Genomic DNA, 13,341 nt, shown 5'->3' with positions numbered 1-13,341 from the left:
AAAGCGTTGTTTATAAGAGCAAAAGCCCAGAATTCTCCTAAATATTCATGAATTTGGCTCAGGTCTCAAAAAATTAGTAGCAGTAAAATGGGTAACTGGGAATGGATTTGAGGTAGTGTCATTTAGGTTTAGTGACTTTCTGCAATTGGATAGGGAAGAGGAAATGATGACCTGCCTAACTTGGGCAACAGGGTGGATGGTGAAGGCATTGACTGAGATAGAGACAGTATATGGGTTTGTAGAATGAGCTGGCTGGGGATATCTAGTCCTAGTGCTTGTGTATGGAGAATATAAATCAGCTGGAGGAGATAATGGGGATGAGAATGGGGGTGGTTGTCAAGCAGAACGGAATAAGGAGGAACAAGGATTTAAAAGGAGGTAAAATGGGCCGGGTGCAGTGGCTCATGCCTGTAATCCCAGCACTTTGGGAGACCAAGGCAGGAGGATGACTTGAGGTCAGGAGTTCGACACCAGCCTGGCCAACATGGCGAAACCCCTTCTCTACTAAAAATACAAAAATTAGCCACGCGTGATGGCAGGTGCCTGTAGTCCCAGCTACTCAGGAGACTGAGACAGGATAATTGCTTGAACCTGGGAGGTGGAGGTTGCAGTGAGCCGAGATTGCGCCACTGCACTCCAGCCTGGGCAACAGAATGAGACTCTGTCTCAAAAAAATAAAAATAATTAAAGGAGGTAAAATGGTGACTATAAAGAATGCTAAATTAAAAGAGTCAGCCAGACCTGCTTATTTTACAAACAAGAATCCCTGGCCAGGCGCAGTGGCTCACGCCTGTAATCCCAGCACTTTGGGAGGCCGAGGTGGGTAGATCACGAGGTCAGGAGATCAAGACCATCCTGGCTAACACGGTGAAACCCCGTCTCTACTAAAAAATACAAAAAATTAGCCGGGTGTGGTGGCAGGCACCTGTAGTCCCAGCTACTTGGGAGGCTGAGGCAGGAGAATGGAGTGAACCTGGGAGGGAGAGCTTGCTGTAAGCCCAGATTGCGCCACTGCACTCCTGCCTGGGTGACAGAGCAAGACTCCGTCTCAGGAAAAAAAAAAAAAATCCAGAGACTTCAGAAATTATATAATTGATGTAATTAATGCTACAGAGTTTTAGGTGGTTGAAGTAGGATTTTTAAGTCAGTCTCATCCTATTGCAAAGCAATATTCATTAAGCCAAAATGCACCTGCTATCATTATGTGTGATTAGCAAGCAGAGATCTTATGTGACGAGCCAATATAACAAAACTTTTATGAAAAGTTAGAAATGGCAAATGTCAACATCTGACAACAAGTCCCTGGAATACATATTCATCTGTAAATGGGAATAATAGTAGAATACCTGTTTAAAACTGTAGATGTTAATGTATGGCCCAGGAGCCATATAAAAGTAATCTTATTTAATCCTCATCAAATTCTCTAAGGTGGGTAACTTCTAACCCCGTTCTACAGATGAAGAAACAGAAACCCAGAGACTAAGTGGTCTTCTATCCTAATGCTTTAGAATTGGTAAGTGACAGAGCTCACATAAAAACTCATACCTCAGGAGTTTTCAGGATATTTTTCCATGTGCCACACTGTGTCCCTCTGGGTATAATAGTACCTACCTACCTGCCTTAGAGGGTGCTTTGAATTTTACCTTGAAAATTCACAGGACCCAGACATCTGATGATTCTGGTGTGGATGGTCCACAGATTATATTTTGAGAACCACTGTTTTTGTGTTTTGAGAATAATAAACTACAGCAACCCTATAAAATGTAATAATAATAATTTCTGCTTATTGTTATGAGATTTTTCTTGGAAGGAATAAGTTCATTTTAATTTTTAAAAACCTGAATAAACATTTGAGTGTGTGTGTGTGTGTGTGTGTGTGTGTAACTACATTCATGGTGTAAATGGATTTAGGTTTCCTATTCAGCCACATCAGGCTTGGCCAGTTGTCTGGATAGGTTCCACACCCATGCAGCTGGGTGGCTTTTTAAAGAACCACATTGATTACAGATTTGCTTCCTTCTCATTTCCTAGGTGTCAACAATAAACGGCTTGGTGTATGCGGCTGGCTCCTGTTTTCCCTCTCTTTCCTGTTGGTGATCATTACCTTCCCCATCTCCATATGGATGTGCTTAAAGGTAACACCCTGGGACATAAACTGGGCTCTCTATATGAACTGACAAACCATTAGGACTAAACGTTCTCCCTTAATCTCCTAGATCATTAAGGAGTATGAACGTGCTGTTGTATTCCGTCTGGGACGCATCCAAGCTGACAAAGCCAAGGGGCCAGGTATGAATGACGCTGTGGCTGCCTCTGACAAAGATCAGGGACAGCTAATACTACTGCTACCACCTTCAATATTTTTCCTGGTGGTGCCTATTAAGAGTCAAAGAAAAATTGCTGGAAGCTGGCTCTCTTGCCTTTTGGTACAACAGAAGAATGCCACCTTTTCATGCAAGTTGGTGGGAATAACCACCAGTTTGAGAGTCTGGAAATCTGGCCTGGCTTCCTAATTCTCCCTCTGAGAGATTCAATGAATGTGAGCAAAGGGTGGCTCTGGTTACATTGGCTGAATGTCACTTATTACCAGGACCACCAGGAGAATGTGGGAAGAATAAGAGGGAAAGTAAATGGCCAACGTAGACCATTAAGTTACTCAACGAGAGTATATTGAGAGCTGGTGTTTGATGCTCACTCTTTGAAAAGGACTAAGTGAAAAGCAAAAGGTAATTTCCTCTCATGGCAAGTAGATGCATAGAAAGATAGAGCTGGAAACCCTTGTACGATGCCTTTTGCCAAATCCCTCTGTTTTGAAAATAAAGAACATGAGGCCTACATAAGTTTGATGAATTATCTAAGATTATCCTTATAGTTAGAAATAAAGATGAGTTTTCAGGCCTTCTAACATCTAGAATAGTATAGTGTTTATTTCCATCCTTTCTTTACCACCTTGAAAAAGAAAATATTCCAAATAGTCATGTTATAAAAGAAGGTGGTTTTATTTGTTTGTTGTTTCTTATTTTTGCCAGCAGTTGGGGTGTATACTAAAACTATAAGGTACTAAAACTCCCTGAAGTAAGATATTGATTTAATGCTCATAAGTTCTCTGAGCATATATGTAGTTGAACCATAGGAAATTGCTGACTTTGTTTTGACTCCCAAACATGGCAATTTCATAGGATTAATTCTAATACTCTGGAAATGAGGGGCTACCAAAAGCACTGTCTTAGAAGGCACAGGAAAAGCAATCGTTACTAGCTATATTTCTCTGATAACATTTGCTTTCTGCCCCCGTTATGGCTTATTTGAATAAATTGTTCTCTCTGCAACTGGAAGGTCTCTGGGGTAGGAACTTTCCTAAGCATCGCGATGCTCTGTGTGCTTTGCCCTTGGCCATAAGCCATGGATCTGTTAATATATAAAAAAGTACGGGAAACTTCAAGAGGAGAAACTTGTGAAGGAGGCTTCTTGGCCTTTTTTTTTTTTTTTTTTTTAAACGGAGTCTTGCTCTGTTGCCCAGGCTGGAGTGCAGTAGCGTGATCTCGGCTCACTGCAACCTCTGCCTTCCAGGTTCAAAGATTTTCTCGCCTCAGCCTCCTGAGTAGCTGGGATTATAGGCACCTACTATCATGCCCGGCTAATTTTTGTATTTTTGTAGAGATGGAGTTTCACCATGTTGGCCTGACTGGTCTTGAACTCCTGATTTCAGTTGATCTGCCCATCTCGGCCTCTCAAAGTGCCTGGATTACCGGCATGAGCCACCACACCCAACAACCATTTCAAGCATAATCTTACTTGTCTAATTTCATAAAGGACCTAAGAAAAAGAAGGTAAAAACTACTTACAGATGTTCTCGTGAGTTTGGCAAAGCAAGACTCATTCAACTGAGGTATAACAGCCCAAGATTAACTTCTTCCTGGTTCTGTTCCACCTGGTGGGGCTAAGATTATAAGTTAAAATAAATTTTGGATCCAAGAGAAGCAGAACAGCCAGAACTTGGAGGCCTCTAGAGAAAAATATTCACTTTTAAATGAATTTTCCCTGAAGATTTCACCATTAAATGTCTCAGGATAACAACTCTCGTCATACCTGTCTCTGGGGTAATGAGTTACCTCAGAATGTCATAAGGACAAGAGGGAAACAAGCCAAATTGCTAATGGAAAACCTTTCCACTTTTATAAATTGTAAATTATTCTTGAATAATAGCTGACACTTCATGAGCATTTAACACATACCTGGCGCTGTGGTTAGTACTTTATTTCATTATCATGTTGAATCAGGCTTAATCTTCACTACCAGCTTATATCTATTAGGTAACCGAAGTGTTAGGTGAGTTTTCCCTAGTCACAAGGCTACTAGGTAGTAGGGCTGGGACTTAACTCTGTCTAGTTCTCAGGTCCATGATTTTAACCACAGTGACCTGGCACCAAAAATGGCAGTAAGGTTTAGAGGCCAAAAGAAAGAAAGCACTTTAGCAGCGTATTTTGCGGATACTGCCACCCCTTTGCGTGGTGTTCGGCTCCAGAACTGGTTTCTGCTGTGAAAACAAACCAATAGTGCAAAGCCTTCTTGATTAATGGAAATAGATTAGTGTCCCCATCTTGCTGACATGCCTTGTGGTTCTAATCTTTGTAACTCTCACAGTAAAGAACAACATGCACCAGGGTAATGTTAAGAGTTCACAGGGTCCTCTAATGAGCTTTCTTATGCCCATCCTTCCCTGACCCAGCCCCAACTTAATGCCCCACAAATCAGAAAGAAGTAGATGTGTTTACAGCTGGAGAATGCTATTGTACATGAATCAGATCATGGCTGTGGAGAAACTGTTAATTCTGGAATACATTGATTTAGAGGAATGTGAGACCCTGGGAAGATTTTAATTCAATAATCCTTCATTACTGTTTAAATTGACTGAGAATGTTGGCAGCCACTGATATTCAAAGTCAAAAGTCTATTACTTGAATCTGTTACGTGAGTATCTTTATTATAAGGAAACTACTTTCCAAAATATTTTTTGGTGGAGTATTTTAGAGCAAAAACAAAATACCAGATCATGTCATTTTACCTGTAAACACTTTAGTCTGTGCATCTAGCTGATAAGGACTTTATTAACACCGTGCTGCTGTGGTCTGAGTATTTGTGTCCTCCCAAAATTCATAGGTTGAAGCTAATCACCAGTGTAATGATACTAGGAGATGGGGCCCCTGGGAGGTAATTAGATCATAAGGGAGTCATCCTCACAAGCGGCCTTGTAAAGGAAGTCTAAGAGACCTGCCTTGTCCCTTTCAGGACACCACATGACCATCTATACACCTGAAAATGAGCCCTCACAAGGCACTGTATATATATGCACCTTGATCTTGGACTTTCCAGGCTCCAGAACTATATGAAATAAGCTTCTGTTGTTTCTAAGCCACCCAGTTTATGGTATTTTGTTGCAGAAGCCTGAACAGACTAAGACACATGCCATTATCACAACCAGGACAGTGAACTAGAACACCTTAATATCTTCTTCTTTTTTTTTTGAGACAGAATTTCACTCTTGTTGCCCAGGCTGGAGTGCAGTGGCACGATCTCAGCTCACTTCAACGTCTGCCTCCTGGGTTCAAGCGAATCTCCTTCCTCAGCCTCCCGAGTAGCTGGGATTACAGGCACGCATGACCGTGCCCAGCTGATTTTTAAAATTTTTTAAAAAATTTTTAGTAGAGATGGGGTTTTGCCATGTTGGCCAGGCTAGTCTTGAACTCCTGACCTCAGATGATCCACCCGCTCTGGGCTCCCAAAGTGCTGGGATTACAGGCATGAGCCACCATGCCCGGCCTTAACAAATCTTTTAATATGCATTCTGTGTTCAAATTTCCCACTTGTCCCAAAGGTGCTTTTCACAATTGGTCAGAATATTATTTTTAATTAATGTCAAAGTAAACACTTGGGTAGAAGCAGATTGTTTTAAAAACAAAAACCAAAATTAAATGTCAGGGATCTTTAGCTTCTTACCAAAAGACTTTACTTCCCAGGAAATTACTTTTCCTTAGTCACTGACTTAGAGGATGAAATCATTTTCCTCAGAGTTTCACGTGTTCATACTGAAGATCATCTGAGAAACATGTATCGCCCCATGTAAGTGATGCACCACACTGCTATGAGACTACTTGTAGTTATTTGCAATAGAGCAACATTTTAAACTGATTTTTTTTTCTCATAGGTTTGATCCTGGTTCTGCCATGCATAGATGTGTTTGTCAAAGTTGACCTCCGAACAATTACTTGCAACATTCCTCCACAAGAGGTAGTACTGATTAAGGATATGTCGCTCGAAATTAAAGGTGTATTTTCCCTATTGTACGGACAATTACAACTTTATAGTACACTTTTGAACTACAGGAGGGAAGGTGAGCTGAGTACCCCCAGAGACCTACTTGAATTGCCCTTGGTGGTTCCTGAAACTACCAAGAATTTGTTTTGCCAGATGAGAATGAAGCCAAGAGCAAGGAGACTTAGAATTGGCCTGGTGTGAGAAAGCCTGACAGCAGAGACCTAGTCAACAGGAAAGCTGAGATGGAGAATGACAGAGCAGAAGCTTGAAAGAGACAGACAGACACTGTATAAAACAGCTGAATAGAATCTGACAGAGGGCAGATGGATGGCAGTGGCTGTTTTTGATTCCACCCTATCACCCTCTCCGAAGAATTTTTCATAATATCCACATGAGTACCATTTGCTTTTGACTTTAAATTATTTCTGTGTTTGGATGCAATAGAGGGGCAGGCATAAGGACAGAGGAGAGGCTGTCAGGGCCCATTCGTGTTTGTATTTCACATAAGTCTTTTTTTTTTTTTTTTTTTTTTTTGAGACAGAGTTTCACCCTTGTCGCCCAGGCTAGAGTACAGTGGTGCAATCTCGGCTCATTGCAACCTCTACCTCCCGGGTTCAAGCGATTCTCCCAAGTAGCTGGGATTATAGATGCCTGTGACCGCACCCAGCTAAGTTTTGTATTTTTAGTGGAGACAAGGTTTCACCAACTTAGCCAGACGGGTCTCTCGAACGCCTGACCTCAGGTAATCCGCTCACTTCGGCCTCCCAAAGTGCAGTGATAACAGGCCTGAGCCACTGCACCCAGCCCACATAAGTCTTTTAATTCTTGAAGTACTACAAGTAAATGACCAAAACAGTAATTCAGCAATAGGGAAGAGGAACAGAGTTACTAATTATCGTGTCACCCTCTCATAACCAAAGTGGTTCAGGTTAGAGGAAAAGAAATGCAGGACCTAGGATATGGGAGGGCAATGGTGATAAGAAGACAGAAAATCAACATTTATAAATATATGTTAATTTTCTTCTGTCTGGTTCAGGAAACTCAACCAGGACTCAAACATGATGTCTTCATGTCACTTAGGAACTGCAGAATACTTACTTTTGAATTCAGCCCCGGGTCAGATGTGGTGGCTCATGCCTGTAATCCCAGCACTTTGGGAGGCTGAGGCAGGAGGATTACTTAAGGTCAGGAGTTCAAGACCAGCCTGGCCAACATGGTGAAGCACCGACACTACTAAAAATACAAAAATTAGCTGGGCCTGGTGGCGTGCACCTGTAATCCCAGCTACTCAGGAGACCGAGGCAGGAGAATCAGTTGAACCTGGGAGACGGAGGTTGCAGTGAGCAGAGATTGTGCCACCGCTCCAGTCTGGGTGACGAAGCCAGACTCCATCTCAAAAAAAAAAAAGAGAGAATTCAGCTGCAGTCAGGAGAGATTGGGATGCTTAGTGACCTTTAATAGGGACTTTTCTGGCTCTGCAATGGACAGTTCTAGGTTCTGCTTCCATAGTATACTCAGAAATCTCTCATTTGCTCCAAAACATTCTGTCACATTATTCAGAATGATTGATGCTGAACCTCTCCATAGAGCTGAATCAATTTTTCTTTACATGGTCTCTGGTGCTATCTATGTTTTCTAAGATACACTGCTTCAAGTCTGATAAAAACTGAAAACCAAAGAGTACAGGTATCAGGGAAACCAGTGTTCTATCTCTGCTTAGAAAATTGAAGATAATAGAATGACAGAAGGGCTGTACTGTTACATTTAAAATGGAAGGGCCTGTTCTTAGTATGTCAAGTCAAGGGTTTCTGCCTATAGGATGTAAAGCTTCTTAAAGATGAAGTCACAGGGGTAAGTATAATGACAGCTTTAGAGGAATTGCGTATCAGCTGGGAAGATATTCTGTCCAAGCCAGAACAGGTTTTAGGTGACTGTAGCATGAGTTGTCGTTACTGCTCTCCTTCTGTGGAGGATGGCTCTCGGGCTGGCCATCACTTTGTCAGCAGTGGTGAAAGTCCTAAATAAGTGATTTTGCCCTGTTCTTACTCGACAGATCCTCACCAGAGACTCCGTGACTACTCAGGTAGATGGAGTTGTCTATTACAGAGTCTATAGTGCTGTCTCGGCAGTGGCTAATGTCAACGATGTCCATCAAGCAACATTTCTGCTGGCTCAAACCACTCTGAGGAATGTCTTAGGGACACAGACCTTGTCCCAGATTTTAGCTGGACGAGAAGAGATCGCCCATAGCATCCAGGTAAAGATATCGTGAACTAATAGCCTGTATCTTTAACTCATTGATTTTAATTATTAGTGATGATGAAGTATCAGCAGTTCAAAGCATCCCCACCACATGCATGCTTGCACACACTCACACACAGACAACTGCTCTAGAGGTGAGCTTCCGTTGTGATTTCACTCACCTGTTACCACAAGAAATATATTTAAATATCTGAGTGCAAGAAGGCAGTTGCTGAAATTGTGCCCCTTATCCATTTTCTTTGGAATTCAAAATTACGAATTAACATCTTACCAGTAGTCTTTTCTGAAGAAGTTAGAGATCAGATTTATTTTTAGCTTAGATTACTCCAGGAGTGCAGCCATTTCTCAGGTAGCCTATATATTTAAATAGTGTGAAAGTTAAATTCAATTGAGACACCATAGACCTGTCATCTCTAGAAATTCTTACACCATACCATCAATATCACTAATAACATTAATAGTAATGATAATTATAATATTAATGAAGATGTAACAGCTATCGATCTCATCTCTTACACACATGAGTTTATGAACAAGAATAATTCTGTATTTTCTTGGATCAATTGGATTCTGAGCTTCTTTTCTGTAAGTTAATTATATAAAGACATTCAACTTTGGTTCTTCTTGGCCTCTCCTCTAGTCCCTAAGGTAGAGGAAAGATCCCAAGCTTTTATGAGGCCGTATGAGTTCTGCATGATAATTCTCCATATTGTTTATATGTGACCCATGAATTTAACAACTCAAAGGTATCCCATCCACAGCCAGGTCACTGACTTCTTGTGAGGTGTCACTATCTCTCAGTGTCCTGCAGGGATCCCAGAAAGGCAAGGGAGGGATCTCTTGCTATTTGGTAGCAGAGATCTCTGCCCCCACCCCTTTAGGGGAGCTATCCTTCTGATCCTACCATTTCTCAAGACATTCATCTTCTCCAGGATGACCAGCAAGATATCTTCAATGGTTTTAAGCTTTTACAAAGACAAGCGTATCTTTGCATTTATTGCTTCTGCCTCGAAAAATATGCCTTGCTTCTTCTTTAAAGCTGGCCATAGAGCAGAAGTTAAACAGCGTGAGATAAATAATATCTTGAAAAGGACCCAATAATAGTATGCACTGAGTCATTGCTAGGTACTGAGAGATATCTTATATGCATTGTCTCCAAATCTAATAACAGTCCTGAAAGAAAACCTTTTATAGGTAAGAAAACTGAGAGCCAGATAAGTTCAGAAACTGTCCCGATGATTCACAACTGCAAATGGCAGAGCCAAGGCAAAATCCACGTCTGTCTGAGAAACCCATTCATTGCTGCCTGCTTGATACCAGAGACAAGCAAATTTGGGATATTTGCTCAAATCTAGACGGATCTCATATACCTCCTTGGGAATGGTTTTGGGGTAGATCCTGCTGATGGACACCCACTAAAAGGTCTGCCATGAGATTCACTTTAAATTCCAGAAAATGATCAATAAGAAGGTTAACTCTTATTCTCTTCCCAAATTGTCTCGCTCCAAATGCTGTAAATGCAACAAAAAAAAAAGAAAGAAAAATGTATCTTGCAAGTATAAAACATAACAGAAACGTACATCATATCACCTGTCTTTCTTATTAGTCTTTTCTTTTGATTTGGAAACAGACTTTACTTGATGATGCCACTGACCTGTGGGGGATCCGGGTGGCCCGAGTGGAAATCAAAGATGTTCGGATTCCCGTGCAGTTGCAGAGATCCATGGCAGCCGAGGCTGAGGCCACCCGGGAAGCCAGAGCCAAGGTGAGGGCTGTGCAGTTCACACATGGAGGGAGAACCGCCTAGCATTGGGGCCAACAAGGATAGGACTTGAACCGAAGATTGGGTCTCTCAATTATTTTCATAAGAAAGGGTTTCTTTTCCCAGTTTTACTGAGAATTTTCCCTGAATTAAAAGGTAACCAGCAGCTTACTGCACCTTGAGGAAGTTTGGTAGCAGGTCTTGCGTTAAGAGGACGCTCAGTAACATACTGAGCGACTTAGCCAAGTAGGGTCCCAACTCCAGCCGCATGTCAGTGTTCCCTGGGGAGAATTTAACAAAACAAAACAGAATACCAATTTCCAAGCTTTATTCAAACCCAGGCTTGAAGCAGTCTCGAGTGGGTTAAGAAACCTATATTTTCATAAAGCTGGTGACTTAAATGTAGCCAACATGGAACCTGTCTTTTGCGCATGGTTGTTCTTATATATTAAATGTTGCTGGAATAAAAGGGGGCAATTAAATACAATTAAATACAATCCAGGTAAGAATTACAAAACGGAAGTGTACCCTGGCTCTGAATGTCCTTGTATCTGTTGAGATTCTGGCTTTCAGGCCTGTGTGTATCCTCTTTGGAAACTTACCTGTTAGCTGATGAAGGCGTTTCTTTGACTCATTTCTGACTCATCTCTGGTTTTTCTGCTAAGCTCCAGCAGCTTCCAAGAAGGGACTCGGCAATGAGAGAAGAGAGATCACTTTTTCACATGGGCAGATGGCCACAGATAGGGCAGCTGAATCACTCTTGGACAGTCTGAGAGCTCCAAAGAGTGATGTACTTAAGAGATTGCCAGTGTTACAAGGCTGGCACTTATTGCTACTTGTAATCAAGAGCCAAGAGAACTAGAAACAATTCTTGGTTTGTAAGAACGACACCAAAGTGGCAACAGAATGAACTTAAAAACATCTAAGATAAGTAAAAATGATAAAAACGTCAGTTAGAGGCCTTAAATTTCAGACGTCTCTGAAAATGAACGCAGCAAGTAGTGAGGCTCCAAAGTGCTTCAAGGCATTAGTAGGGTAGGTGCCAAGTATTCACTTGTATTCAAGAGAGTACTTTTATTTTTGTTTGACAATAAAATCTAGGGACCTGTCATTTGTAAAATATAACTCCTTGCTTCCTGCAACCTCCTTGAATTTCTCTAATTACGTTAGGAAGTGAAACTCTTATCCTGGCCAAAGAAGTAGATGAAACACATGTGGCAACATGGGGACTGGGGAGAGGGGTATCAATACAGACCCAGAAAAAGAAAGCACTAGTTACAGTGTAAAGTTTTATTTCTGAACGATTTTTTTCTGTCATTTCAGGTCCTTGCAGCTGAAGGAGAAATGAATGCTTCCAAATCCCTGAAGTCAGCCTCCATGGTGCTGGCTGAGTCTCCCGTAGCTCTCCAGCTGCGCTACCTGCAGACCTTGAGCACAGTAGCCACCGAGAAGAATTCTACAATTGTGTTTCCTCTGCCCATGAATATACTAGAGGGCATTGGTGGGGTCGGCTATGATAATCACAAGAAGCTTCCAAATAAAGCCTGAGGTCCTCTTGCTGTAGCCAGTTATTGCATAGAGAGTGGTGTCTATTCCTATGGAGAAGCCAGCAGTTAGAAACGGAGAGAATTGCAACACTGTTCATGTAACAGTAACTCCACAGATGGAAGAGTATTGGCAGGAAAAAGCTCTAGAGGCTATATGGAGAAAAAAAAAAAGCAAAATGAGACCTGTATATTACTTTTATTTTTAGGACCATAATCAACTTTATAATATTCTTATATAATTAATTAGTGGTGGGCTCTGTCTTTATAGCAGGAACTTTCTGGTAATATGAGAAGAAATCATTGGGTGACTGTGACTAATGTTTCAGAATTACTTTTTAACTGTTGTACGAAGCACTCCAGATAATTTATAAAGTAACATAGGCCTCATATTTACACTGTATATTTGCTTTATAACTCCGAAGTAGTTATTTGCTAAATCTCCAGTCGTTGCAATCAAACCCCACGATGCTGAAAACAGATTGATTTTGATGTTAAGAACAAAAGAAGTATGGAAACTTCTAGGCTCAGACCTGTCCCCTGTGCCACAAGGCAAACTGCGTTCAGCCCACAGTCCAGGTCTCTTGCCGCATGTCCTGCAGGGAGTGGCCAACTCTCCACCTCCCAGCACCATTGTCAGAGGGTGGGACAGGGCACATGAAAGCGGCCAGCTCCTGTCAACTTATTTACTTACAAGGGAGAATGCTTGGAAAGGTTGTGTTGGTTGAAACCACTGAGGAGCCCCACCCTGGGGATTGCATGTTTTCACTCTGTTCTTAGTCCCAGGAGCCACAGGTAATCGAGAATGTTTGTGAACTCTATCCACATCCCCTCCCCCACCTGCCAAATAACCTGTTAAAAACAAAGAAAGCATAGAATAGAAATGAATTGCAAAAGTTACATTGTGGGAGGTTATTTTGTTGCCATGGTGCAATTTCCTTTTGGAATCAGTTTTGAGAAATGGGCTAGAATTTTTAAAAGTTATTATTTTTGGACTGTCTTTGTATTACACTGTGCTCAGCCCTTTAGGGATGCCAAGAAATATCTTTATTTTACAGGTAAGGAAGTGATGTTATGAGGCTAAATCACGTGGCCAAGTTTCCTCAGTTAGTGAGTGCTGGGTTAGGACTGAAAACCATGTCTCAGTCCAAAGTCCTTGCTCCTAAACATCATCAAGTTTTATTTTGAGGAAGTGTGAGCCAAAGGGAGAGAGCACTCTAGTTCCTTTTTGCTTTCAACACCAAACTTTTAGGTTCTGGAAGTCCAGGCACCTACTGTAGTGTCCGGGACTACGTGTGCAGGCACACATATGTGTATGTGTAGGCACACCATTCCTACACGCTTCATGCTCCTTTTCACACTCCACACACACCCTCCATATAACCTCACCACCCTCACATCCTCCACCTCTGCTCCCATCCCTCCCTGTCCTTATCACACACATCCTTTCGACACACA

The 13,341-nt window shown here is 41.7% G+C and overlaps 1 protein-coding gene across 1 annotated transcript; it reads left to right on the top strand.

Annotated features, from left to right (window-relative positions):
• The first annotated feature begins 311 nt into the window (after positions 1-311).
• STOML3 (stomatin like 3) lies at positions 312-12,783 on the top strand. Its single transcript, XM_021929717.2, has 7 exons — positions 312-378; positions 1,990-2,135; positions 2,217-2,289; positions 6,206-6,288; positions 8,369-8,572; positions 10,208-10,342; positions 11,663-12,783. Exons 1-7 carry the CDS (start codon positions 312-314, stop codon positions 11,885-11,887), a joined length of 933 nt encoding a protein of 310 aa, XP_021785409.2. The 3' UTR covers positions 11,888-12,783.
• The last annotated feature ends 558 nt before the right edge of the window (positions 12,784-13,341 follow it).

The sequence above is a fragment of the Papio anubis genome, chromosome 15, assembly GCF_008728515.1.
Source record: "Papio anubis isolate 15944 chromosome 15, Panubis1.0, whole genome shotgun sequence".
Taxonomy (NCBI): Eukaryota; Metazoa; Chordata; class Mammalia; order Primates; family Cercopithecidae; genus Papio; species Papio anubis.
Note: the sequence above shows the minus strand (reverse complement) of the source record. Positions and strands in the feature narration are given on the sequence as shown.